Below are 25,749 nucleotides of genomic sequence, written 5' to 3' on the forward strand. Positions count from 1 at the left end.
GAGCATATATTATTTTAATAATCAGATGGGAAAAATAAAGAGCTTAGAAGGTGAGAAAGAAAACCATTAAAAAGTATATCCTATGGCCCTCAAAGGAGTGTAGCAGATTTAAATTATACAACTGGTAAAAATGTGCTTTTCAAAGTCGTGTAATGTTATAAAAATACCATGTAGCAAATTCTTCCCAGTCCTCAATCGCTCCTCCCTGCTTAGATTGAAGAGGCAGACCTCTCGCTGTGCCTAGTCTCGGAGTTTTATTTTAAACGGATTTCTGTGGCATAACACAAGGTCTGTGATACTCTAACTGAAAGTTGTGCATAATGGTCAAATTTAACAATTTTTGCAACAAACTTTTATGACATTTTCTTAAAAATAGAAAAAGTTCACATTTTATATGCCATTTTTGGACTTAATGGCTTGCTTAGGAATCATTTACTATGAAATGTCAGTTTCAAAGAAAATCTATGAGAAATTACAATGCAGTTACAGAAATCTAGGATAAAATTTTTTTTGTGGGTTGAAAATTTATTAAGAAGAATAAGTGGATTTTAAATACATTCTGGGGATCTGATGGGTTTAAAGGCACTTTACACATCCAGTTAAATTACCACAGATACAGCTTGTTTGATGAAACCTAGTCTGTTTAATAGCAAGGATCATTTCTTCCTGCTAAAACATAGAAAGAATTTATCTGAAAACCGTGAGTCCTGTGAAGTTTCATTTCTTCATAAAGATTCTTTTATGAGCTGGGCTAATCTCTGGAAGGCCTAAAATAGAAGAGATAAGTGAATAAAATCAGGGTGCTATTTAGGAAAAGCCTGTTGAAACTTTAAACATTTACACAAAGAGGGTCAGTCATAGTCTGAGATTAGGCACTGAAAGGTCAGGGTTAGCGTCTGCTCTGTTTGGGTGGGAGGTCACCACTGTCCGCTGATTTCCATAGACAGAAGCACATCAGAGTCCCAGGATTCTTTTTTTTTAACTCTTACATTCCTTGAGATCATCACTTTTTCCCACAACACGAATTATTTTTTCATTTACTCTTTAAGTTGCATATGTGTTCTGTATAGTTTCAGTTGTCCAACTCTGTTCTTCTATAATTTGTGAAAAGCGTGTGTAATGACGTGAGAAAGCAGGTAAATCCACACACCCAGAGCCGACCCGTCTCTGAGGATGATAAAGTGCACGCTCTTCTTCTGGTGACTGGACTCTTCAGACACACAGTCCTCAGGAACTTGTTTCTCTGCTGCTTCTTACCTGGTTAAAGCTGGACTTTGTGACTAATTGAATCATTATAACAGTATTATTCTGTTTGACCCTTGCTAATACTTTTTCCTTCAGAGAAAGAGACTGATAGCTTCATGAATTTGTACTTTGGCTCATGTTAATTCTGTGAAGGCGGGAAAGAGCTTTTCTTCATAACGTACTGATAACCTACCAACACTGTTCAGTACGTCTGAGAACTGTTCATGGAGACAACGAAATTCAGCTCCAGTGTGGTCCCGTGATTTGTCCAGAGAAGTCAAGCCACTTTTAGTGGTAGTTCATGATTTTTTAACTAATACCCATTTTTCAGAAACCCAGGAAGACATCAAACAATGCTGCAACTCACAAAATTAACACAAAAAATAAATCGGTACCTAGTGTTACTCCGAGGATGCCTAGCGTTACTGCACGGAGAATGTTGTACTCACCACATCCATCTGTTCTGGAGAGGCCAAGGAGAAGGATGCTCTGAAGTAGGGGCTGGGAGCTGAGTCATCAACATAAAAACCACATCCAGGAACCAGTAATACCTAAGAGAGTTCATGGGAAACAGGTGATGTGCCGTTAAAGAAAAACTAAGAGAAAATATAGGTAAATTGCATCTCAGAGACGGAGGACTCTTTAAGCTTAAAAGCAATAAAATCAGAAGAGGAAAAGTCAACTTGTAGAAAAATTCTGTGTGTCATACGAGAAACAAAACTAAAAGCATATAAACTGGAAGTGTTTACAATAAATACGGCAGTTCCGCCTCTCATCTCCATGTGCTATAAAGAATGCACAGAAGCAGGAGGAAACACTAACCTCTTAGCTTAAATGGACAAAGGAGAGCTTACGCAAGAATTTGAAATGGTAACAAACATGAATAAATGTTTAATGTAACCAGAAAAGTAACATATCTTGGAACAGTGAGATACCATTTTTAACTTACCAAATTTATAGCTGACCTTTAAGCTGGAACTTGGGAAATAAGTAGGTGTTGGCCAAACAAAAAGTAGGGGAAGACTATTTTAGGGAGAAGATAGAGAGTGTAGAAGCTCTGAGGTGTGAAGGAAGTTGGTTCATGCAAAGAGGTGAAAAAGCTTAATACAGAAAGTGAAGGAATAAAAATGGTAAGTAATTGTGTTGGAATGGTGGGACAGCTGCTCTTGGTGACCTCTGTGGCTGACAGCTACTTGTTGCAAAGCACGTTTCCCCTGCTTCCTGGGCATGAAAATAGACTGTTCTTGGCCTCTTTCTACTTGTGTGTGTCCATGTGACTGAATCCTCACCCAGAGAGGCAAAGACATGGATGCTGCTTCTAGGCCTGGCCTCTGAAAACCCCCCACATGTGACCCACCATGCTCCCTCCATGCTACAGTCCGTGTGTTGAAGGCTGCAGTGCAACAAGGTGGAAGGCACCAGGGTCTCTGACTTGTGGTGGAGCAGAGATGTCTGTGAACCATGTCTTTGAAGACCTCATGGGAGTAAGAAATAGACTTGGGTTGTGTTAAGTCAGATTGTCGTCTAGCACAACATGATACTCAGAGCACTGAGTGCCTCCTTGTTGTAACAGCATAAATCTGGGCCCTGTTTGCTAAGGTTAGATGACTTGGGAATGAAACAATTTGGGGTAATCCTGGGAAAAGATTCTAAGGCGGAAGATGAGTTATTTATGTCCTGATGGACAATGGAATGAAAACCATCATTGCTCCCAATATTGCGGAAGAGTTTGGGGATGTGATGGAAGCAAGTGTCTGTAAGAGAAGGACGGAGTGGTAGTAATCTCTTTGCTAGACAACCAGAATCTGGGTTAAGGCAGTGGCGATAAAGTTGGAGATTATTTAGAAAAGGTGAAGTTACCTGCAACGGGTATATGGAGTAAATGAAGGGGATGGAAAAAACTACAGTAAAATATGAGGCCTGTATCCTTAGCTCCTAGCTCGGGGATACACAGACAGCCACTTACCACATGTTCTGGATGATAATGACATAGATAAAAAGCAAAGAAAATATGATAAAATTTATTATACTAAAATGTATTTCTTCAAGTGCTGCGTCCAGCGCAGCTTGGGACCGTGTCTGAGGATGGGCGAAGCAAGACTTAAGAAACAAAGAGACAAAGTAAAGAGCAAAGTTGGGACCAGGAGACTCACTATCTCATGGATCTAGAGTGCTGAAAGCCTGGTCAACATCATGTTTATTAGGAGTATACAGCTCAGAAAAAATTGCCATCAAAGGTGGGGGGTGCTTTAGACATTCCATGCCACAAGCACTAAGTTCTGCTTGCTGGTTAACCGATTAATTTCAGGCCCATCCCTTCCAGGAACAATCACCTCCCTCGGGGCATGCGAAATTTCTGAGTCTATCCTTTTATTGCCTCTGGGACATGTCGAGATCGCAGATACTCCCCTGGGCTTACCTGCATGCTTTCATGCCAGAACCAAGTTCTGCTAATGGATGATCTGGCTTTCCAGGACCTTCCACTGTTTCAGCCTAAGGAAATATCTGCCCTTCTTTGTGCCCTTATGGTCAATCTCAGGACTGCTCCTCACAAATTTTCTTTAGCATAATACATGCTATAGGTCATCTACTACGTAAAACATTAAAACAAAGCAAGCCTGTGCATTTTAAGCAAGTAAGTGTGAATGTAATGTTTTAAGCTCATGAAAATTTAACAATTAGAACAATTCGTAAACCATGAGTCCTGTGCTCAAGTAAGATGGTTAGAGAGGATGAGTGACTTCCCTGGGGGAGTGGATTAGCACTCGGGTCCAGCCGGCCAGTTTCCAGCTCTGACCGCTAGACTACCTCGTCTCTTATGTCCTGGCATGGGATGCTGCCAACAAGAACGCCATCTGTTCTTTCGTACTTACAGCTTCAAGACAAAAGTGATGCTAGACACAGATCTTAGTGTTTACAAAACAGTCGCAAACATGGTAGAGGAATTAATGGGGAAAGGATTATTTGGTAAATTGGGAAGTTACATAGAAAAAATTTGGACTTCTCAGTTTAATTAATGCCTTGAATGAAATCTAAGTAGACATGATTTAAGTATAGAAAAAAGAAAAAACCTAGGAGAAATCCTTGCAGGCTAATTTTAAGTGAAACAAGCAGGATATAAACTTTTCTGTGATTTTAATTATGTAATATAGTTGCATAGCTGTATCAGAAAACCAAACAACAGGAATGAAAAATGGGCAAAAGACCTGGATAGACATTTTCCCAAAGAAGACATACAGATGACCAACAGGCACATGAAAATTGGCTCAACATCACTGATTATCAGAGAAATTCAAGTCAGAACCACAGTGAGGTACCACCTCACACCTGTCAGAATGGCTGTCATCAAAAAGACCACAAATAACACATGCTATTGAGGTTGTGGACAAAAGGGAACCCTCCTGCACTGTTGGTGGGAATGTAAATGGGTGCAGCCACTATGGAGAACAGTGTGGAGTTTCCTCAGAAAACTATGAACAGAACTACCATATGATCCAGCAATCACACTCCTGGGTTACATGCACCCCAGGGTTCACAGGAGCATTATTTGCAATTTCCAAGATACAGAAGCAACCTAAGTGCTCATCAACAGATGAATGGATGAAGGAAGATGTGGTATGCACGCACGCACAGACAGACAGACACGCAGAGGAATATTGCTTAGCCATAAAAAAGAATGAAATCCTGCCATTTGTGACAACATGGATGGACTTGGAGGGTATTGTGCTTAATGAAATAAGTCAGAGAAAGACAAATAATGTACATTATCACTTATATGCAAAATCCAAAAAATAAAATGAATAAATATAACAAAAACAAACATAGAGAAACTAGTTACTAATGGGAAGAAGGTGGGAGGGGTGAGATAGGGTAGGGGATTAAGAGGTACAAATTATTACGTATAAAATAAGGTACAAGGATATATTATATGGCATAGGGAATATAGCCAATATTTTATAATAACTTTAAGTGGAGTATAATCTTTAAACATAATGAATATGTACACTTGAAACTAATGTAATATTGTAAGTCAACTATTCCTTAATAAAAAAAATTTCATAGCCAGAATACTTGATATATACAAGCTCTAGAAAATACACCACAAATGATCATTAAGCCTGACTGGTGAAATGTGGGCTATTTAAAAAATTTTCATTATGCTTTTATGAAGTATAATGCTATCATGAGTATCCTTCACTTTCATAATCAGGAAAAAAACCCTTCTATGTTAAACACTAAGGGCTCATACTTACCATGCATTTACTGTGTGCTAGGGATTAGTCTAAATGCTTTAAATATACTGGTTCCTTCATCACCATAGCAACCCCAAGAGGGAGGGATTCTTACTTGCATTTTACAGGACACCGCTCAGGGCAGGTGCGCAGCACCACAGGTGGGGAAAGGCTGGAGCTGGGATTCAGGCCCAAGGAGCGTGGCTCCAGAGAGTGTTCTCAGGCACGAAACTAATCAGTAGCTGAGATGAATGTGTTGCGGTTGGTTTAGACCAGAAGACAAATTACATAACCCCCAAATCTATTATGATCTTAATAATGAGATAACATATCTAATTATGCATTGGGGCAGTGGGCAACAATTAAACATCTGTCATTTTTATTAAGAAATTACTTTAAAGAAAAGATACAGCTTTTCCTCCTGTTTTACCTCTTTCTTAAGGGCTTTCTCTTCAGTCAGTTTTCTTACATCATCAATACCCTTAATTTTAATCCATAAAAACAATCCCGCAGTCGGAACATGCCATTCTGCCAAACCTGCAAGCGCGAGAAGAGAGTGAGCATTTCCCGAGGCTACCTCTGATGACACCAGGTGAACTGCTCAGTGGCACACCTGTGGTAACTGGAAACCGAGATTGCCAGAGAACTTGCTCCAGTGATAGCATTTTTTGAGTCCTGAAAGTTGGCTCTGTGAGTTTTATCTCAAAAGTGAGGGGGGGGGGAGGTGACAGGGAAGAGGGGGAGACTGGGGTCTAGTCACGGTTTTAGCCCCGGGGTAGTTGGTGCAGGGAATCTAGAGCACGGGGACCTTCCTCCCTTGAGAGCTGTTCCTCAGCCATGTGACCCAGCTCTTCAGTTTTAGAAGGGGATTCCTCAGCTCTGCTAGTGTCTCAATAAATCCTATTATTTATGCTATAGTTCAGAAGTCCCGCGAATTGAAGTTTATCAGAATGTAATTAATTATGAAGCAAGTACTTAAAATTCAGGACTTCCAGGTGCATTTGTAGTCTTCATGTTTCTCTGAATATAAAGTAGAGAAACCAAGAGGGAACAATAATTATTTTGATTTTAATTATTACTGTTTACTTGCTGTTGATTAAAACCTTTTTTTTTCCAATTTCACATACGAAATGGTGGAATAGTACTCTTACCAAAAAGATACTAATTGTGTTTTTACCAAGACTTCGTAGGGAATAAGGTAGGATGGAAATAAGGAATTGATACTTTTTGTTTACTATTATTCATAGAAAGGCATTTTTAGTGGTATAAGTAAAGCCTTGTGTAATTTATTTTACTTTCTTCCTTAATGGAAAATTAAATCTAAGCCATTCTGAAATCAAATTAGCAATGGATTATATAAGATAAATGAGGTTAATGATTAAAAGGCCAATTGTGTGTGATGAGAAAATCTGCCTTGGACTGTACTGTTTATATTCTTTACAGAGTCTAGTTGGAAAAGGAGTGTGTGGTTTATTTCATAATTCCTCTTCTCTTTGGAGCAAGATTTGAAAACCGTCTGAGTACAGATGTTACTCAGTGTTAAGTGGGTTGTTGCTGGTTGATTATGGGACGAACTGGTCTCTTTTTAAACCACAGGTTCCTTGCGGCAGTCAGGTGAAGCAGAATTGCACAGGAGCGTGCTGGGTTTGTGCTGATACTTCTGAGATTACTTGTAGGGTCACGTTTTCTTGCCCAGCTACTCCTGGACTCTGTTTTCCTCCCCTGAGGATTATTACCAGCGCTGTGTGGTGCGTCTCACTCCCTTACGTGGGGCTACTGTTCATCACAGGACGGGATGTGTTCCACTCACCATGTAACCACTTGTCTGCAGCCGCCAATAAAGCATCCTTCTGCTTCCTGTAGAAATCAGTAACCCTAGAAGAGGAAAACGATGAGAAGGGTGTGTCTAGAGTGTGGACAGCAGAGAAACGAAAGGGCCCTGGAGTCTCGTCTGTAAGGATCTGCTTTCTGGCTTGATGGAAATGTCGAATTCTTGATGAGGGAATAGAGCATATATATGTGACCTGTCTGGTGGGAAACTTTTTTTAACCATTGTGGTTTTTCTGTTCTTGTGGAGTAATTAAAAAATGAACACTAGTAAAGCAAAGTTCATTTTTGTGTAAGGTATCAATCCCAAATACAGCACCTTTCTACGTGAGTCAGGAAGCCCTCCTGTCCCCACTGGTGGAGAAGCTGTGACACCAGGACCTAAAAGAGGAGACACAGTCACAAGGTCAGGTTCATCCTCTCAGATGTGTTTTCTGGCCAAACGTAAAAGCAGATCACTCTTGATCATGTGCAGACCACCTTAAGATACAGCAAGCTGAACCAGGCTTTGCAGAGTCAGTGATTTATAATAATGTTGATCAGTGACAAGGACAATAATAACGGTAAATGTAACAAATATTCTAACAAATATTCGTCTGGTACTTGTGTGCTAGAAACTATTGTAACATGAATGTATTTTGGCTGGTTTAACTCTTCACATGAGGCGGGTTGTCATTTCTGCTCTCCCGACGAAGGGACTGAGGCCCGGGGTCACAGTCACTATCCCAAGGCCACAGCTGGTCGCAGAGCCTGGACTCCAGTCAGACTGTCCAGCCCAGACCCACACCAGTAGTTGCCATGCTGAACTGCCTCTCTCAACAAAAGCAACACGTCATAGATACATAAAATTATGTAACATATTCAGCCATTTTCTACCTAAAGTGGAAGTTCTAAATGTTATAAACGGATAGTGAAATTTTGTTGATAACACATACAAAAAATATGGAAAAAGCCCCCAACTTGATAAAACGTGGGGACATCTGCATTTTATGGAAGGTATAATGTCAAACCAGCGTCCCGTTCTATGTAAACTATTCGTTTTGAGTTCTTAGGTAGGAGCAATTCTATCCTTAAGATCTGATCCTCAAGATTGCATTAGGGATGGGGGCCAATAATTTTTCAAAAGCTTGTGAAGAAATTTATACATTCTCCAAAAATAATTTTACTTTATTTTAATTAAATACATTCCAGCCGATGTCTGCAGGGGAGGGTAGCACATGTGCAGTGAAGGCAGACAACGGGTCACTGCAGGTGTGGATCCCTTGCTCTCAGACTCAGGACAATGAAGCTACAGCTGTATTACTTCACCAGACCTGTTCTGTTTTGTCCTACACGGTTTTTATGGGGCTCCCGGCTAGATGCTACAAGATGAGTAAGATCTCAGACTCTCCAGAAGTGTGGTCTACACTGTGAAACAGCACCGGCTTAATTCAGATCTCTTTTACCTTTCACAGCCAACATCTGTGCTGACTGGTCTCCTAATTCTGACTGTCTGGAACCAGAGACTCAATCAGTGGTTTCTCTCCCTGCCACCTTCACTCAGTTGTATTTGCCAACATCTATTTTCCATTATGTTCTGATTATAAAAATTTCTGTTTCGTAAATTGTCTTTACCTGGGAGAAGGTGCTGGGGTGCATTGTTGAAACTTGTGTGTGTAGAACAAGTCTCTCGATCAGGAACTTTGGGCCAGTTATAAACCCTATTCTCAGCCTGCACACAGAGAGAAAAAGGCACAGGGCCAGTGCTGTCTCAGCAGTGGGTAATGCACGAGGAGGGGTCTTGTGACCCGGGGACAGACGGACCTAGACAGTTAAACCCTTCTAATAAAATGGCTTCTTATTTGGAATACACATTTACATTTCAGTGTACACTTAAAATACAATGCGTGACTGACCATGTATTTCTAAATGTGCTCTTTCATATATGCAGCCAAAACCCTGACCAGTCCCTCCACAACTCTAGATTAATGGCCAAGTACCCATGACTGTCAGAGACGGATAGGGAGAAGAGACTTGCATTAATATTAATAATCAGACGGGCCTGTGTTAAGGCGAGTGGCATACAAGCATCTTAAGTGAAAAGACCTGTTTGTACTGCAAGATACTGAGGGGTGGCCTCCATCTCGTTTAGACCCAGCCTGAGGGTGGGGCCAGGGCCTTACCCAGAGGAGAGGACCTTGGAAAAGGAGTCAGCTCTGATGACACGCCCATCAACATCTATGGAAAGAAATGTCGGCTCCCAGGGCTTGAAATGGAAGAAAAATAACGGTCGGTTTGAGAACTATCAGTGACTGTGCCAGTACCTCCTGCAGAGTGGGGGGGAAGTGGATTTGGGGAACAGCAGCACAAACATCCTTAACGTGGCCTTACTTTCAGCCCTTTGAAGTGGTGTGAGAAACAGGTGCCTGTTCTGTTAGTATCTGCCCGTCTTCATGGCTCTCCTGCAAACCCACACACACGCGGTCTCCACTTGTTAAGATGCCATTACTGTGCATTTAGGGAAACCTCTAACAGGACCTCTTTGTCCCAAGGCTTGAAATCCCAGGACTAACAGATGTAGAGGAAGGGTTCAAGAAAAGCTCGTTTGGAAAAGACCGAAACAAAGAGGGCCATCTGCTGTCAGGGCTGTTTAGAAAGAGAAGGCTCATCCTTAGAACCACTAGAAATGCAAAGAAGATGAGAACAGAGATGAGAAGTGTGGTCAGTGTGGAGTTCTGAATCCTCTCCTTTTACTTCAAGAGGTAATGCAAACCAGAAAGGGGGTCAGGCTCGTGTAGAGGGAGGCAGGCAGGCAGATGTGATATTCAGGCAGACCATACAGCGAAGCCAAGAGTTCTGTTTCTTTTTAGTAGATTTAAAGTAGGGGCTGAATCTGTGTGTATGTTCCCTGCAGCCCTGAGAGCAAATAAAAATAGTGTTGGATTTTGAGGAATCAGGTGTTGGGAGTCTGTACCGCTACTGGTGTTCACTGGGAAGCAGTGCTCAAGGAAAGTGGTGGACATACAGTGAAAAAGGACCTACAGCTCCATTGTTCTGCAGGTCATTTCTGGCCCTGAAGATGGGGATGCCAGGTACACGGATGGCATGGTGCTGGTGACGCCCCGCCTCCACCCACAACGACATCGTGACCGAGCTCAGCCCTCTTCCTCCAGCCTGAACAGCTCCCAAGTCCTCTGCCATCAGTCAGCCACTCCCAAGAGCCGGAGGTTGACACCCAGGATAACATTCACGTCACATTCCTGGCACAATGTGTAAGGAGCTACGACCTGGATTTGGAGCTCAAGAAGGCCCTCAGTCCTGACTCACGCATTCCTCCACGTGCCTGGCACAGAGAGCCGGCCACTGTTCTAAAGGTAAGGAACTTCTGGGAAAAGCAGTAATATGAGAAATGAAAAGACTCAGGCTGAAGTCAGATCAGTGCGGTGACTTACAGCCGCTCACCCTGTGCCTGTGGCCTGAGTTCACGCCGTCGCTCACCTTGTTGAACTGCAGAAAGTAGTAGGGATCGTCTTCTACTATGAGGAAGTCGTATTTTCTCGCGAGCTAAAAAAGGGTAAAGCAGCGTATTTATTTCCCAAGAGCTATCTAAGATGAAAATCACCTGGGACCGTAATTCTCTGTACTCATTCATTCTTTCAAGAAGCTGTTGAGTGCCTGCTGTCCTGGGATGAGGAGGAAGACAGGCTGTAAAGGTCTGTCCTCACGGAATTTATGTTCTGGGGGGAAAGACAAAAGCCAGTGGACAGTGAACAAAGGGATAGTCGGTGGTCGGCTGGGCCGACCGTTGGACAGGGTGGCTACTTCAGGTCGAATCACGGGGAGCCCTACCTGCCAAGGTAACACGAGACCTGAGGACGGCAGGAGGGAGCTGGTACCTGTGCAGATGTCAGGGAGGAAGATTTTAGACTGAAGAATGGAGAGGTGAGGGCCCTTGGGTGAAGACATACTTGGTGTGTTTAAGGGATGACGTTTACAGAAGGAGTAGGTGTTTAAGGGGTGGAAGGAAGACTGTGTGGCTGCAATAAGGATCTAGGAGACGTAGCCTGATGGAGGACCGGCTCACATTGCTGTGCGCCACAGGTACAGGTCTTGGATCTTACCTGAATTGTGGGGGAGGCCACTGTGGCTGTAGACGGGGGACCTTGAGACTGGCTGTAGGTCTCCACTCCAGTGGGAGGGACGTGGTGGGTAGGTGTGGAGTCGGCCCGCGAGGGAAGGGGGTGAGGAGGTGGGGTGGTCGTGGTGGTGGGTTTGGATGTGTCTGGCAGTGGCATCCATGGGGTGGGTTGCAGGCAGGGGTGAGGGAGAGAGAGGAAGGTGGGGATAAGAGGTGGTTCTCGGGGTGCTGTCTGTGGAGACAGAGCGTGAGGAGCAGTGGGGGGAGGTTTAGGGTGTGACTGGACAGAATCAAAAGTTCTTTCTTGGCCACGTAAGTCAGCAGAGCCTGTTGGACGTTTGCGTTGGTGCTGGATGGATGGAGAGATTGGGTAGAGAAGTCTGGAGTCAGGGGACAGGCGTTTCCATTGTAGAATGAAATTTGCAGCCTTGGGACTGGATGGGGCTGTGCAGTGGGAGGTGGGTGTGAATAAGCTGAGAGCTTGGGACGGAGCCCAGGAGTGTGGGAAAAATAAAAGTAAGAGAATGTTGGGAATTAAGAAATGTAAGGGGAACTGTATGAAGTCTTTGTTACGTTTCCACTGCTCATGATTAAATTCTCTGTAGTTTAACATGGGTTTGGTACTGGTTTTAAAAAGCTGTTCGTGGTGAATGCCTAGATAGCCCAGTCAGGTACATAGAAGAGACATTGCAAAGGGCATCTTTTCTTTTTCAAAGATTTCTGGGTGTCTCAAGTTGTGATACTTAGAAAAATGTTTATAGTGAAAATCTTAGGCATCACAGTCAGGGACCTAAAGGAGCCTTCATGAAAGGAGCATGCCTCCTATTTTTTTTAAGAATTCCTTTGTAGCCTGAAATGACAAGTAGGAGAAAAGGGAGGAGGCGAGTTGAAAACACAGACACAGAATAACGAAAATCAAACTGGGGTCAGTGATTAAACAGCCTCCTATAATTTAACATCACACCATTAACACCACCCTATTTCTTTTAATGAAAATATCAATTAAAAGGAAAGAAAAATCTTCTCGTCAGTAAGAGTGTTAATAATCTGTAAATTTATTGGGACCCTTGGCATAGGGTCTCTCACTAAAAATTACCTTCCCGTAGAGCAGGAGGGGAACTTGCCTAGTGCTCTTCTAAAAAGGCCGAAAGAAGATAGCCACGCCGCACTTGCTTTTAAAATACCTCATAGATTTCCTTTTTGCGGTTGCTTGTTAGTGAGTGTCCAGTAGGGTTGTTGCCATTTGGGACGGTATACAGAAATTTGGGTGTGTTTTTCTCAGGGTTCTTTGAATCTTCTGGTTTCCATTTGGAAAGTATTTCACGGAGGGAGTTTGGAATAATTCCGTATTCATCACTGGCAACGTTAATAATGTTGCAGCCCAGTGGTTGCAGCTGTTGAATAAACAGAAAAAAGAAAGCCCAAGATTCAGACAGGATTACAAACCCGAAGTGCCGCGGGTTGTTACAGTGTTCTCACTGATCCCCTCAGACACAGGTCTGCACTCAGCTCTACACCCAGAGGGTGGAGGTTGTATATTCTGATTCCATGGTTGCCCTGGGGAAGAGTCTATTATGGTTCAAAAACACCCCCTGTCAATTCCCAGGGGGAAGTTACCTGTCCTCGCGCACACCTGTTGGGCTGGACCACGGGGCTGGCCCTGGCCATTAAGTTGTGTGCAGAAGTGGTTGCGTGTTCCTTCCAAGCAGAACTTTTAAACCCAGCTTGTGGCTGTGTTTCCCTTTTCCCTCTGCTCTAAGACAGCAGTGGTTCTGATGAGGCTGCTTCTACCACTCTGGGGCTTGGGGTGAAAGTGACGTGGGACAGAGCTGCAGTGGCCTGGCCGTGGACATGTGAGAGCGAGGGAGGGCGTGGTCTTGGCAGCCGTCATCTGTTACACATCATGACCCAGCCTCCTCCAACTGAATTGTTTCTATAATGTATCAGTAGAACTGTTTTCATAAAATACGTGTTTAGTAATGAATGTTTATAGACAAAGTAACTTAATCTTATAAAACATCTGTGATGCTCATATTCAGAATAGTTATAAGCAGAGGTGATTTTCAAAATATTGAACAAGTGACCTTGCATGGGCACGTCAGACACAGAGCAGGCTGCAGTGGGGTCCTGGAGCCCCCCTGCTAGGCCAGCATTCATTTGCTCTGTACCATGGAGGTTCAGGGTGGTCTTAGAAAAGGGGCCAGGAGCCAGGGTGGTGCTGGGGCCCTGGTGGGGGCGTCAGGGCAGCTGCTCACCAAGGAATGTGGACGTGCTGAAGTCTTTGACTCGTTTTGCAGAGTTGCTCATTTTGAAATCGCAAATAGTGGCCTTGCTTACGGACATAGTTTTACAAAAGTCTTGTGTCTTTAGGTTGTTTTATGTCATGGAAGAACGCAGAGGAAAAAACCCAGACTTAATAAATAACAGTAATTGAGTGAGAGTCTTGGAAAGAGTTTTTAAACACGCCCCTAGCGGTCAAATGTAGAATTACTCAGTAAGTGAGAATGATCCAGGGCCTCCTCATGGCACATCTGAAAGGTCTCAGACTTAAAAAGCACATCTGCGTGAATAAAAGAGGTCAATTTGGGCCATGAAATAAAGCCACAGGGACTATCAGCATGTCCCTCACAGACTGGCACGCAGTCTCTGTCTGGGCTGAGAAGACGTGTGCACGTGTGTTGGATACATAGACAAATGTGCCATATTGACAGACATGTGTATTCTTAAGTCTTAGGGGTTGAGAAAAACAAGGAACAGTATCCAATCGTTAAGAAAAGGTAATCCTTTTACTTTAGTTTTTAAAGTTGTGGTATGTATGTATGTATATATATAAATTAAACAAAAAACTAGCCACTTTCAAGTGCTGGAGTCAGTGGCATTAATTACATTCACATTGCGTGTATCCATTGTCACTATCAATTTCCAAAATCTTTTCATCTGCCCAAACAGAAACTCTATCGATTAAACAATAATCCCTCACCCCTTGTCCCCCAGACCCTGGTAACCTCTAATCCACTTTTTGTATCTCTCAGTTTGCCTATTTTAGATTTTTCACATAAGTGGAATCTTGTGATAGTTGCCTTTTTGTGTCTGGCTTTTTTCAGTTGGCATCATATTTGCAAGGTTCATCCATGTAGCCTGTTACCAGAACTCTGTTCCTTTTCCTGGCTGAATAGTATTGCACCATATGTATACACCACATTTTATTCATCTGTTGATGGGCACTTGGGCTGCTCCCACCTTTTGCCTGCTGTTAATAATGCTTCTATGAACATTTATGTTTCTGCTTGAGCCCCAGTTTTCAGTTCTTTTGGGGTCCATACTAGGAGTGAAATTGGTGAGTCACAGGGTAATTCTATGTTTAATTTTTTGAGGAACTGACAGTTTTCCACAGTGGCTTCACCTTTTACATTTCCACCCGCAATAGACTAGGGTTCCAATTTCTGCACGTACTCACCATCACTTGCTGTGTTCTATTAAAAAAAATAATGGCCATCCCAGTTAGTGTGAAGTCGTATCGCACTGTGTTCTTTTCATTTCTCTAATGACTAATGATGTTAAGTACCTCTTCATGTGTGTATTGGCCATTTGTATGTCTCCTTCGGAGAAGTGTCTATTCAAGTCCTTTGTTTTGGATTAGGTTCTTTGTCTTTCGTTGTTGACTATTAGGAGGTCTTTATACACTCTGAATGTTAAACCCTCGTCATGGACATGGTTTGCAGATACCGTCTCCCATTTCGTAGGCTGCCTTTTCACTTTCTTCATAATGTCCTTTGATGCTCAAAAGTTTTAATTTTTGATGAAGTCCCAGTTTATCTATATTTTTATCATTGTTGCTTGTGTTTTCATTGTCCTGTCTAAGAATTAGTGCCAAATCCAAGGTCAAGGAGATTTGATGTTATGTTTTCTTCTAAGAGTTTATAGTTTTAGCTCTTAAATTTAGGTCTTTGATCCATTTTGAGGTAAATTTTTATATGGCATGAGGTAAGGGTCCAGTTTCTTTCTTGTGCACGTAGAAATCCAGTTGTCTCAGTACAATTTGTGGAATTGGAAAAGCAGTTTTTATAATATAAATTTTACCTCTACTTGGTCGTGTTGAGGAAATATGCCTTTCATCAATTGCTTTATATATTCATTTTTACAAAGATACTAATAAACTTGAGAGAAAAGAGACTCCATGAAGTTAGAATCAGTAGAGCATAAAGATTATCTCATTAAATTCCCTGTACTCTAAGCTAGAATTACGTTTGTAGCATTTGTGTTACCTGGCTATTGAGAGTAACTTGGAGCACCTTCAGTGACAGGCAGTGTTTTGCCTCCTTAGAGAGTTGGGTAAGGCTGATCGTTAGAAAGTTCTTACATAGAGTTGAAATTGTTTCCTTGTACTCTTCGCCCTTTGGTTCCAGTTCCATCAACCCAAGGACACGCACAGACAAATCTAGCTCCTCTGTCACATGGCTGACTTTGATCTACTTGAGGACAATTCTCATGTCCCTGTGGAGTGTTCTCTTTTTGGGGCAAACAGTGCAGTCCCCACAACCATTCATTATACAGTATGATTTCCAATTCCCCATTCACTCTGATTACTTTTCTCTGACTGTGAGCCAGTTTGTGTACACATATATCTGAAAGTGTTGTACTCGAACAGTGGTGTGTTCTGACCCGTGCACCACAGAGCAGGTACCGGCTTCCTCACTCTGGATGTTAGAGTCCCATTAGTTAACCCTAGAGTGCAAAGTCCTTATTATACCTTGTTAGTTTACAGTTATATCACATTGACCCATGGTTATACTTAGGCATATGGTAATAAAAGATGGTACTGAAAAAATGTTTTTGTAAACTGAGTCACATTTAAGTGAAATAGTAAGAAAACTGGACATGATTTTGCATAACCCCATTTTAGCACCTGTACACTTAGACTTTGTGAAAAGAATTACATAAATCAGAGTACAGTATAATGTATTTTGCATATATTAAAGATTCCCTGTTGACAGTTGAAAGGTGCTGTTTTATTTTCAGTGGACAGATAATTCTAAAGGTGCAATGGTTTCTTTTTACTTCTTATAATAAGAAAGAGAGTTGCCTTTTGTAGAAATGTGTACTCACAGCATGAATTGTTCCTGAATAAATCGGTTCATTTACGAGGATATTATCTCCGGGATTAATGATCATTTCAAACACCTAAGAAAAGAAGCATAGGTTAGTGTGGGGAGTATGGTTTCCAGTCTCAGAACCCCCCTTTTTTTAGTTTGAGCTCTCTTGGATTCTGCAGTAGGAGTTGGCAAGCTTCCTGTAAATGCCAGATGGTTCATAGTTTGTGGACAGTTACTCGTCTTTGGGTCAGTAGTGAGAAAGGTGCCGTGGACAGCACATTAGCCCTTGGATGTGGCTGAGATCCAGTAAGACTGTTTACAGAACCAGACAAGGGCTCATTGGGCTCTCAAGTCACAGTTTGCCAACCTCTGCTTTACAGTAAGATGGGAAAAAAAACCCATAATGATTTGACTCCTAAAATTCATTTATTCCCTCTTTGAAAATTGATTAAATATTTGCTATAAGCCAGGCTTGTGTAAGATAAGGAGATAAAGTGATGAGAAGAATGACCCAGGCTTTTCCCTCCTGGAGGTACTAGTTCATGGAAAGCTAGACACTAATCAAATAATTACTCAAATCAATATGCATTTAAAAACAATGATGAGCATATTGTCTCCAGATGCACAGTGTTCTGAGAGCTCGTGGTAGGAGGACTTGGGCTTTCAGGTAACTTAGGGCATTCAGGGAAGGCTTCCTGGAGGAAGTGATGCGCTGATGTAGGGGGTGACAGTAGGTACAGATTTTGAGAAACTGAAAGAATTCTGTTTTGACATGGAGTGTCAGGAGGAGAGTGGGCAGAGACCACCCCATGGGGGCCATTAAGAAGTTTAAGTAGAAGGTGGAATGGGGGTCACGTGACCAGATACCCATTTAGAGATGAGCATTCTGGCTACAGAATGGACGTATAAAGAGGACAGAGAATACAGGTGGAATTTGGGAAGGTTTTAGACCCATCAGGGATGTTTTCCTGGAAGTCCTAGGGGAAGTTAAGGATAGTCTGACCAGGTGGGACTGGAGAGCCCTGATGGGTGTCTAGGAAGTCAGAGCCAATGGAACGTAAGTGTGGACTGAAGTGAGTGAGGGAGGGAGAAGAGGTGTCAGGAGGGGCTCTGGGGTTTCTGGCTGAGGAGGCAGGTGACAACCCAGCGTTGTCTGTTTCTGAGGGTGAAGGTAGTGAGTGTGTTTCGGTTTGAGGTGCCTTTGAAACAGCCTGGGATGGGTGGGGTCAGTGGATAGATGGACATGTGGACGTGAAGGGCACTTGGGAGTTACTGGCGTGTGCGTGATTGCCTGCATGTGACTCCTGGGGAAGGATGTACATGAGGAGAGAGGAGGTTTGAGGGCCCAGCTTGAGGAGAGCCCATAAATATTGGGGTGCAGCTGAGGGGCAGGGCAAGGGCTAGAGGGGAGCTGCAGGTGTGGTGAGTGTTCTGGAAAGGTTGGGAGGTCAGCCACAGTGAAGGAGACTCCAAGGCCGTGAAAGAGGAAGCCCACGAATCTCAGGAGACCTATGGATGAGAGGATACCTGCTGATACCAACAGCCAGACGGGATTTCTCCAGCCTGAATCAGAGGGGCAGGAGGCTGAGAAGCTATTTAGAGACAGTCCCTGGGATGCTGTTCTCTGTCCGTCCCAGATGCACCTCGTCCTTCCATGTTGGGCTTTTCTACGTCCTGGTTGTAGCTCTCACTTGTTTACTTTGCCTTTCCCCCGGGTAGTTTCGCACTGTGGATTTCCACCAAAACAGAGACTTCTTCCCTAAGTCCCCTCAGACTTACCAGTCTGGTCACTTATAATAAAAAGTTTCTGTGAGTGCCACCAAATACATGTTTAAACATTAAAAAAAAAAGACTTCTAAGTCTCACATGAGTCACAGAATAATCCTTCCCTACCTTGTGCCGTTTCACCACCCCCAGGTCAAGCCTCTCTGTCCTACATTGTAACAACTCGATCTCTTGACAAACAGCACGGCTGCTGTGGACTGAGACAGAAGATGTGACTTCTGTTTCCTAATTCGGCCCAGGGTGTCCCATTTACTTTTCCTCATGGACTTTTGGCATTTTATGACAAACAGGATCCTCCTCTGAAAAGTTTCTAATTGATTCAGGGTTTACAGGACCTCCTAGGACCGAACAAATTACTTGGGTGGCAGGTGTATTGTCAGTGGATCAGATGAAGACCTAAGCACGTACATTTCCCATGTAAGGGCACATGGAAAAGTCACATGTCCTAAATGAGGAAGTAGGGCTGTTTATTATCTGGCAGCCCTGTTTAATAGATGTGGACATAAACACGGCCACCTAAAATAATATCCATCCTGGAGAATGAAGTGGAAGAGATAGTAAACCAGATTCCCAGGACGTCTCTGCAATAAGCATGACTGTAAGCAAGTGAGCTGTGGATGTGTTTGGCCATCATCTCTATGACTGGTACTGCCACAGATAAAGAAGAAACTTTCTTGAGCATCTTTCTGGAAAAAGGCAAAAAAACCTCATAGTGTACCTCCCTAAGAAAATGATTTCACTGAAAAGAACTTTTTTCATACTAGTTGGGAGAATCACAAATGTTTCTCTTCAAGAAAAAACTCAAAAACAGCAGCTAATCCTTCCATTTTTCCAAAAGAAGTACAAAGAGGGGAAAAAGTGGTGAAGTTCGATAACTTGAATACATTACTCTGTAATAATAATTTAATTAAACTTCATTAAAGCTAACCAGATGATAGCTTTCATATTTGCAGTAAAAAAGAAGAGAAAGAAAGCTACTCTGGTTTGAGATAAACAAGAGTCTGTCTTTAATCTAGATGTGAAAGCTGAATATACAGCCTCTTTATCCAGGACAAATTATTGATGAAAAGGAAGAAAAAAAGCATGAAACTGAGAACCTTATATGCAGTCTTTTTATTGTGGGAACCCCCCAGTGGTGGGTACTTCTGTGGAGTTGCTGGAACCCAGGAGAGAGGCAGATAGAGTGAGAGACAGAGAGACAGACAGAACTAACCCAGATGAGAAGTCACACACAACCACAGACACACACGGAGATCTGAAGAAGCACAGCCAGGAGGCAGACAAGCTCAGGAGGCAGCGGGCACAGACCATGACACAGCAGACATGCGAAGGAATGACATTTCATCTCAGGGCTACCAGGATATCCCTCTGAAGAACTGAAAAATCATACTGAAATTTTAGAGCCAGAAGCATAAATCAAACGCAGCCTGAATCTCAGAGCCAGAGGGAATTAAGCAGTGCTCACTAAGCTGCAGGTCAGAGTTGAGCATTCCCTTGATAGAAATGTTGTCCTAATGACTCAGTGCTCTGGGTCATGGACAACAGGATCTCTGGTTAAGAGAAATCAGGTTGGTGAATGTCTTTAAGTTCTTTTTCTAATTCTAGGTGAAGGCAAGAAAGACTTAGTAACCAGTGAACCATGATCCTCTTTGTTGGGGAGAGAGGGCTGTATTCATGACCATATTTGATTCTATGCTTTCTTTACTGCCTTACCTTACAGAGGCCTTCTTGGCTGCCACTCGTGACACATATGTCCATTTGTCCTTCGCTGGATGGGTAGTGGATGGTGGGAGGGTTATGCAGGTTTACCTGTAACTGTTTTAGCCAGGATAGCAGCTCTGGGATTCTAAAGCATAAAATGTATTTTAAAATTTACAGTAGTGAAAATCATTATCAAAGTAGACAGGTACTAAATGGTGGCTTTATACCAGGCACTTTGTACATTCAATTTAAAAATCCTCCAACACTTTTTGCCAACATTGAGACAAGGCAACAGCCTTGGAGATTAAGAAATCCACATCAACTTAATCAGCCAATGGAGAAATGACATGACGTCGGAATCCACAGCTCTCTTACTGCAAAGCCTGCACTTTTTCTTTTACATTAGAGCACCTACTGCATAACTGAATTTTTGTTTTCTTAGAGTTCCTTGGGCTGCCTAGAAGTTCAGATTTGGTAAGTTCTTTGTATCCTGGAAAGACAGACTTACGTGTACCTTATGTATAATACAACTCGTACGTACACAACATGCCTTCTTCCTCAGTCACAGAGAAAACAAGCCTTTAATAAAGTATAATTTATAGACACTCCAGAAGTTACCCTTTGCCACTGGAAGACAACCAGCTAAGTTGAGTCTTAGGGTATGTGTTCCAGTTGCCCTTATGAAATTAAATACATCTGAATAGAGGACAACATGTTTACATAGCTGCCTGTTTAGAAAGAACATAATTATTGAAAAATTGCCCCGGGACCTACAATTGTTGCTTCCTGGCTCATCCTTTCTCCCCAAACCTGCTTCTTTACCTAGCTGTCTACTCTCTCTCTCTTTTTTGTTCAGTCTCAGCTCAAATGGCACCTCCTTCCAAAAGCCGCCTTTCTCTCTCCTGGTCATGTGAGGTTGGGGAGCAGTCACGCAGGGGTGTTAAAAGCATTCTGTACGATTGCTGCTCTTAATTATTCTTTGAAAACTCTTGCCCAAACCTTCCTAACTGTTGAGTACCCAGCTTCAAACAAAACAAAACAAAACAAAACGAAACACCAGCCACTTTATGAGTGGCAGTAGAACACTGCGGTGAAAACGAGCCAACAACTAGACTGCAGGTCACTACCCAGCGCTCTGAGAATACTGAAGCGCTCTCTTCATCATCTGCTCGTTCAATTGGATGGTCTCTCCGTCTTCTATGGTGATGACAGCAGTCTTGAAAGGGAACGTGTTCGGATTCGGTGCTCCGGTAGCCAAGGGGATGAGAGATTTCGGTGCCTTTTCCATGATGCCAGCTACAACAAAGAGAGAAAAGAAGAAACACTTCGGGTGAAGACCTTCATGAGCAGAGCTAGTTAAGCCTGTTGCATTATCATCAATAAAACTTTGAAGTTGAACGATTTCCAGTGATTGATAGGATGCTAGAGAGAAACAGGATAACTTTTTTTGGATCTGTCTCACTGGTGGGGAACTAAGGAATAGAGGTGTCCAACTAAGAAGGCAGAGTGTTCAGGAAGGCAAGCAGAGGGCCACAGCAACAGAAAACCCCGCACCCTGCGGCCTCCCGGCGCCCCTTTCTCTCCCGTACACGGACACCCCTCCGCACGCTCCCGCCCGCTGCGCGAAACCCAGACTCCCCTGCGGGGAAGAGCCTCCTGGACTGTAACAAAGACGTGTCCACAGCAGCCTGTCCTCTCTGTCTTGCTGCTTCTGCTGCCGTCTAGCCTGTTGCAGCCTGGTTCTCGGAGAGCGAGCGCCGGTCCTGTGCCAAGTGCGCGCAGAGCCTGGAGCGGCACCGCGGGGACCCCGGGGAGAGTGCGGCCTGGACTCACCCACGACTCGGATGACACAAGCTTTTCTGGCCGCGCTCGTGGCCGTGAGGAACCGTGCGTAGTTCATGCCTCGGATTCTAGGCACCAAGTCCCTCCTCCAGTGGTGGAAGGCTAGAAAGACCAAAGAGCCGCGTCAGTCTTGCCTCCTAACCCTCGCCCTGGAAACCCGGCCTCGGTTGTCCCCCGCGACTGGGTCCCGCGCGCGGAGCCGGGAGAGCTCGGGCCTGGTCAGGAACTGGCCGGGCGGGGGCAGGACTGGTAAGGTCCACTCACGGGGGCAGAATGCGTGCCCCTTTCTGCCCAGCACTGCCGTCTGCGGCCCCCGGCCGGGTCCCGCCGTCCGCGCCTCCAGCCGGGGCGGATCCCGCACGCCTTCCATCCAGGTTCCCACCCCGGACCGCGCCCCCAACTCCGGTGGGTCCCCGCCCTCCGCGCACTGAGTCAGGTCCCAACCCCGCGCGCTTCCATCCAGGTCCCTGCACCTGGCCGCACCTCCGGTCCTGTCCCCGCCCCCGGTCGCCTCTCCAGCCCAGTCCCTGCTCCTGGCCGCCCATCCAGCCAGGTCACCGCCCTCCGCGCGCCTCCATCCTGGTCCACCACCCCCATCCCTGCCGTGCCTCCAGCCCCGATCCCGCCCCTGACCGCGCCTCCAACCGGGTCATCGACCCTGGCCACACGTTTGCAGCTTGGCCATCTTTCTTGGCGCAGGTATGTGCTTGGAGGCTAGCCCCAGGCACTGCAGCCCTGAACCAGGGCCTGAGTCAATTCAAAACCCAATCCGACTCCCGACCTTGCAGCTGGAGTCGCCTCAAATAAGCGTGGTGGTGGCCAGGGCACGGCCGGGATCTGGTCGAGGGGCTGGTGGAGGGTCCGGAGTCCGCGGTGCTCCGGGCCTCCGGGGCCATCTGCACGGCCTGGCTCCTTGGTCAACCCGACCCAAAACTGTCCTTCGATAAGTATAACTTAGACGTTGTCCTGGGAAGTCACCAAGACGACTCAGGTGATTCCCAGCGCCGCTCTTCAAGGTCTGAGCGTTTTAGAGAGCGGAGAGGGGAGTTTTGATTAAGATTTTGGAAGAATCACTCCGAGGGTCTCCTCAAATGTTAGTGTCTCCCCTCCCCTTGGGTCTTTTGACCATTGATTACAGGATTAGGTTGGAAGTATAGATCCAAAAAGATTCATCGCTTGGGGGCCGGCAGCTTGCCCCTTTTTCTTAGGGAATAATCCTCTCGACCTTTCATCCTTGCCCTCCGCTCCCCCCCCCCCCCCCGGTTTTCTCTGTGACTTCTCCTTCCTGCATATTCAAAATGGAATACACAGGATTTCATGCATAGAAACTTAGTCTTTAATGAAAGAAGATTGAAACAATCTCTCTTTTTAAAAATTCTTAAATAGATGTAAAAGAGTGATTTATTTTTACCACATTCCAAACTGAATTCATTCATTCAGTAAATATTTATTGAATCCTTCCTGGATGAGTGAGTGCCAATGTGTTCTTCTAAACATAAATAGTTTGGAGACACTTCTGCCCTTATCTCAGTCCTGGATGAGATAACCCATGGGAAGCTTTATGCAGCAGCTAAGCAACACGAGGGAGTGTCATTAGCAAAGCTGCTAGAAACCCAGGAGGCAGTGGAGTTCTGAATTAAGAGGTTGCAAGTGGTTTAAATCCCACTTGATGGCTTCCCAGCTGGGTGTCTTTGGACAAATTACTTAGTCTTTCTATGCATCAGTTTACTCACAGGGCTGTAGGCAGCACTAAATCAGAGCATGTCCAGGAAGCAAGTTGGACAAGCACTCAGTGAACGTTAGCTGTTATTATGAGTGGTAACAATGTTTTTAGCCAACCTTAAGGACTCAACTTCCAAGTGGTTTTGGCTCGAGAACCTGTTTGGCAACTTTTAAGGCAATTTAGATCCTTAGTTTATTCTTGTATACAATTAAGGGTCTTTGTGAGATCGCTTATTTTACAAAGTGTTGCCTCTGAATGTTTCTAGAAATTAGCTCAAGCAGCTCAGTATAACATGTAGCTATTATTTCTAACGAAGTTATAAATCAGGGTTAATTAGGAAACAAAACTGGAGATACTGGTGTTACTAGAGACTTCAGGATTTCTTTCTCCTCTAGTGTGATTCCCTCAAGTACTTAACACCAACTTAAACTTCTTCCCTTTAGTAGTTGGAAGTTTGGTGAAAGGTATTTGGTTTTCAGGGCCAAGGATATCACTAAAGTTTAGCATTTGCAAACATGCACGCACAAGTCTATGCTTACGATACTTATTACATGCAGACTTTTTTTTTAGTGTAGAACTAACCCCCCCACCCGCAACCTGGCCCCCTAATCTGTGGTAACAAAACTAAACGAACCCAAACTAAAGAGATTTAAGGCCAGCAAGTCGTAAGATGCAGGGTCTCAACCATAAACTGTTGAATTTTCTATTTGGCCTGCTGGTGTGGGATGGGTGGGGTGGTTGAGGGTGCTGATTGTGAGTGAGGTGATGGTGGAGGGCAGGTGGAGAGGCAGGGTGTTACGGAAATGACAGGCCAGCCAAGAAACAAGCACCACTCGGAGGGTTGGAGTACTCAGATGTATTACGTCGGCGGGCTCAGAGGGGCTTCTGCTCCGAAGCTCTGAGCACCTCCAAGACGTGTGCATGGGGTTTTATAGGGTTAATTACAAACCTGGCGCTATTAGCCAATAAAGCTAGAACAGTAAAACCAAGGAATCAGTACACTGGAACTTATCTATTAGGAACTGATCACGTTACTGACACTTGTTGAGCTTGGATTTACGAGTTAGCTTGTTAGCCCAGTAAACTGACACTAAACTTCAGATTTACGAGTTAGCCCAGCAGAACTTAGATCAGTAAACCATCACTTATTACACTTAGATTTATGAGTTATCTTGTTAGCCCAGCCTGGCTTTTCCTTCACAGGGCAGGGAGCCATCCTGGCAGCTTGGGGATGCAGGGACCCCCAAGGGTTGTGCTTAGAAAATTCAAGGCAGAAAGTGGCCCCTGTGGTGGGAAAGGGGAGGCAAGCGTTAAGTGGGGGACGGCTTACCTGACAGTCGGAAGCTGAAAGCTGAAGAGGTAATTGATTGCCAGAGAAATCAAACAGACCAGACTTTAAAATCGTTGGGAGCAGAAGGCATTCTCTTGAGGGAGGAGCTGAAGGAGCAAGGTTCACAGCTTGGGCTGCCTTTTAAAGACCTGGCTTGGGACTCCTTGGGACAAAATTAAAGGGCCAGAGCTTCTGGATCCAGGCACTTTCTAAACACTTATTGAATGCTTGCTCTGTGCTGGGAGCGGAAGCATGTTTAAAGAGATGTCTGAGACCAGTCAGAAGGCTGGAGGCTGGACAGATAGCATCAGGGTGTTGGCAGGGGTGGTTCTGTCTGAGAGCTGGAGCATCTGCTCCAGGCCTCTCTGCTGGATGGTGCTGATTTGCTGGTAATTTTTAACATTCCTTGGCCGTAGTTGTGTCACCCAGTCTCTGCTTCCATGTTCACACAGCGTCTCACTGTATGCATGTCTCTGTGTTCAAATTTCCCTTTTTTATAAGGATACCAGTCATAGTAGACCAGGGCCCACCTTAATCGCCTCGTGTCGACCTGGTTAGCTCTGTAAGGACTCTGTCTTCAAATCAGGTCACATTCTTAGGTGCTAGGGCTGAAGACTCCAACACATCCTTTTTGAGGGGACACAGTTTAACTCATAACACGTACCTGTTGGCAGAAGACCTCTCGCTGGCTCTTGGTAAGAGGCCTCAGTTGCTTTCTGGATATCTCTCTACAGAGTTGCTGAGTGTCCTGCTGGCGTGGACACATGGGTAGCAGGGGACTTGATGACTGCTGTGACCTTCTTCCCTTCCCTTTTTCCTCCCTTCCTTCCTTCCCTCCCTCCCTCCTTCTCTCC

General features: G+C 44.3%; 1 protein-coding gene across 1 annotated transcript; it reads right to left on the reverse strand.

Moving 5' to 3' along the window:
• Window positions 1-725: 725 nt before the first annotated feature.
• Window positions 726-24,970, reverse strand: AADAT (aminoadipate aminotransferase). Its single transcript, XM_006215809.4, has 14 exons — window positions 24,896-24,970; window positions 21,834-21,944; window positions 21,128-21,296; window positions 20,013-20,145; window positions 16,528-16,602; window positions 12,606-12,815; window positions 10,782-10,847; window positions 9,467-9,549; window positions 8,919-9,015; window positions 7,624-7,685; window positions 7,288-7,352; window positions 5,908-6,014; window positions 1,695-1,796; window positions 726-767 (listed from the first exon to the last, which is right to left on the reverse strand). The coding sequence occupies exons 2-14, from the start codon at window positions 21,898-21,900 to the stop codon at window positions 726-728; spliced, it is 1,278 nt and encodes a 425-aa protein (XP_006215871.1). The 5' UTR covers window positions 21,901-21,944; window positions 24,896-24,970.
• Between the last annotated feature and the right edge of the window lie 779 nt (window positions 24,971-25,749).

This window comes from Vicugna pacos, chromosome 31, assembly GCF_048564905.1.
Source record: "Vicugna pacos chromosome 31, VicPac4, whole genome shotgun sequence".
NCBI lineage: Eukaryota > Metazoa > Chordata > Mammalia > Artiodactyla > Camelidae > Vicugna > Vicugna pacos.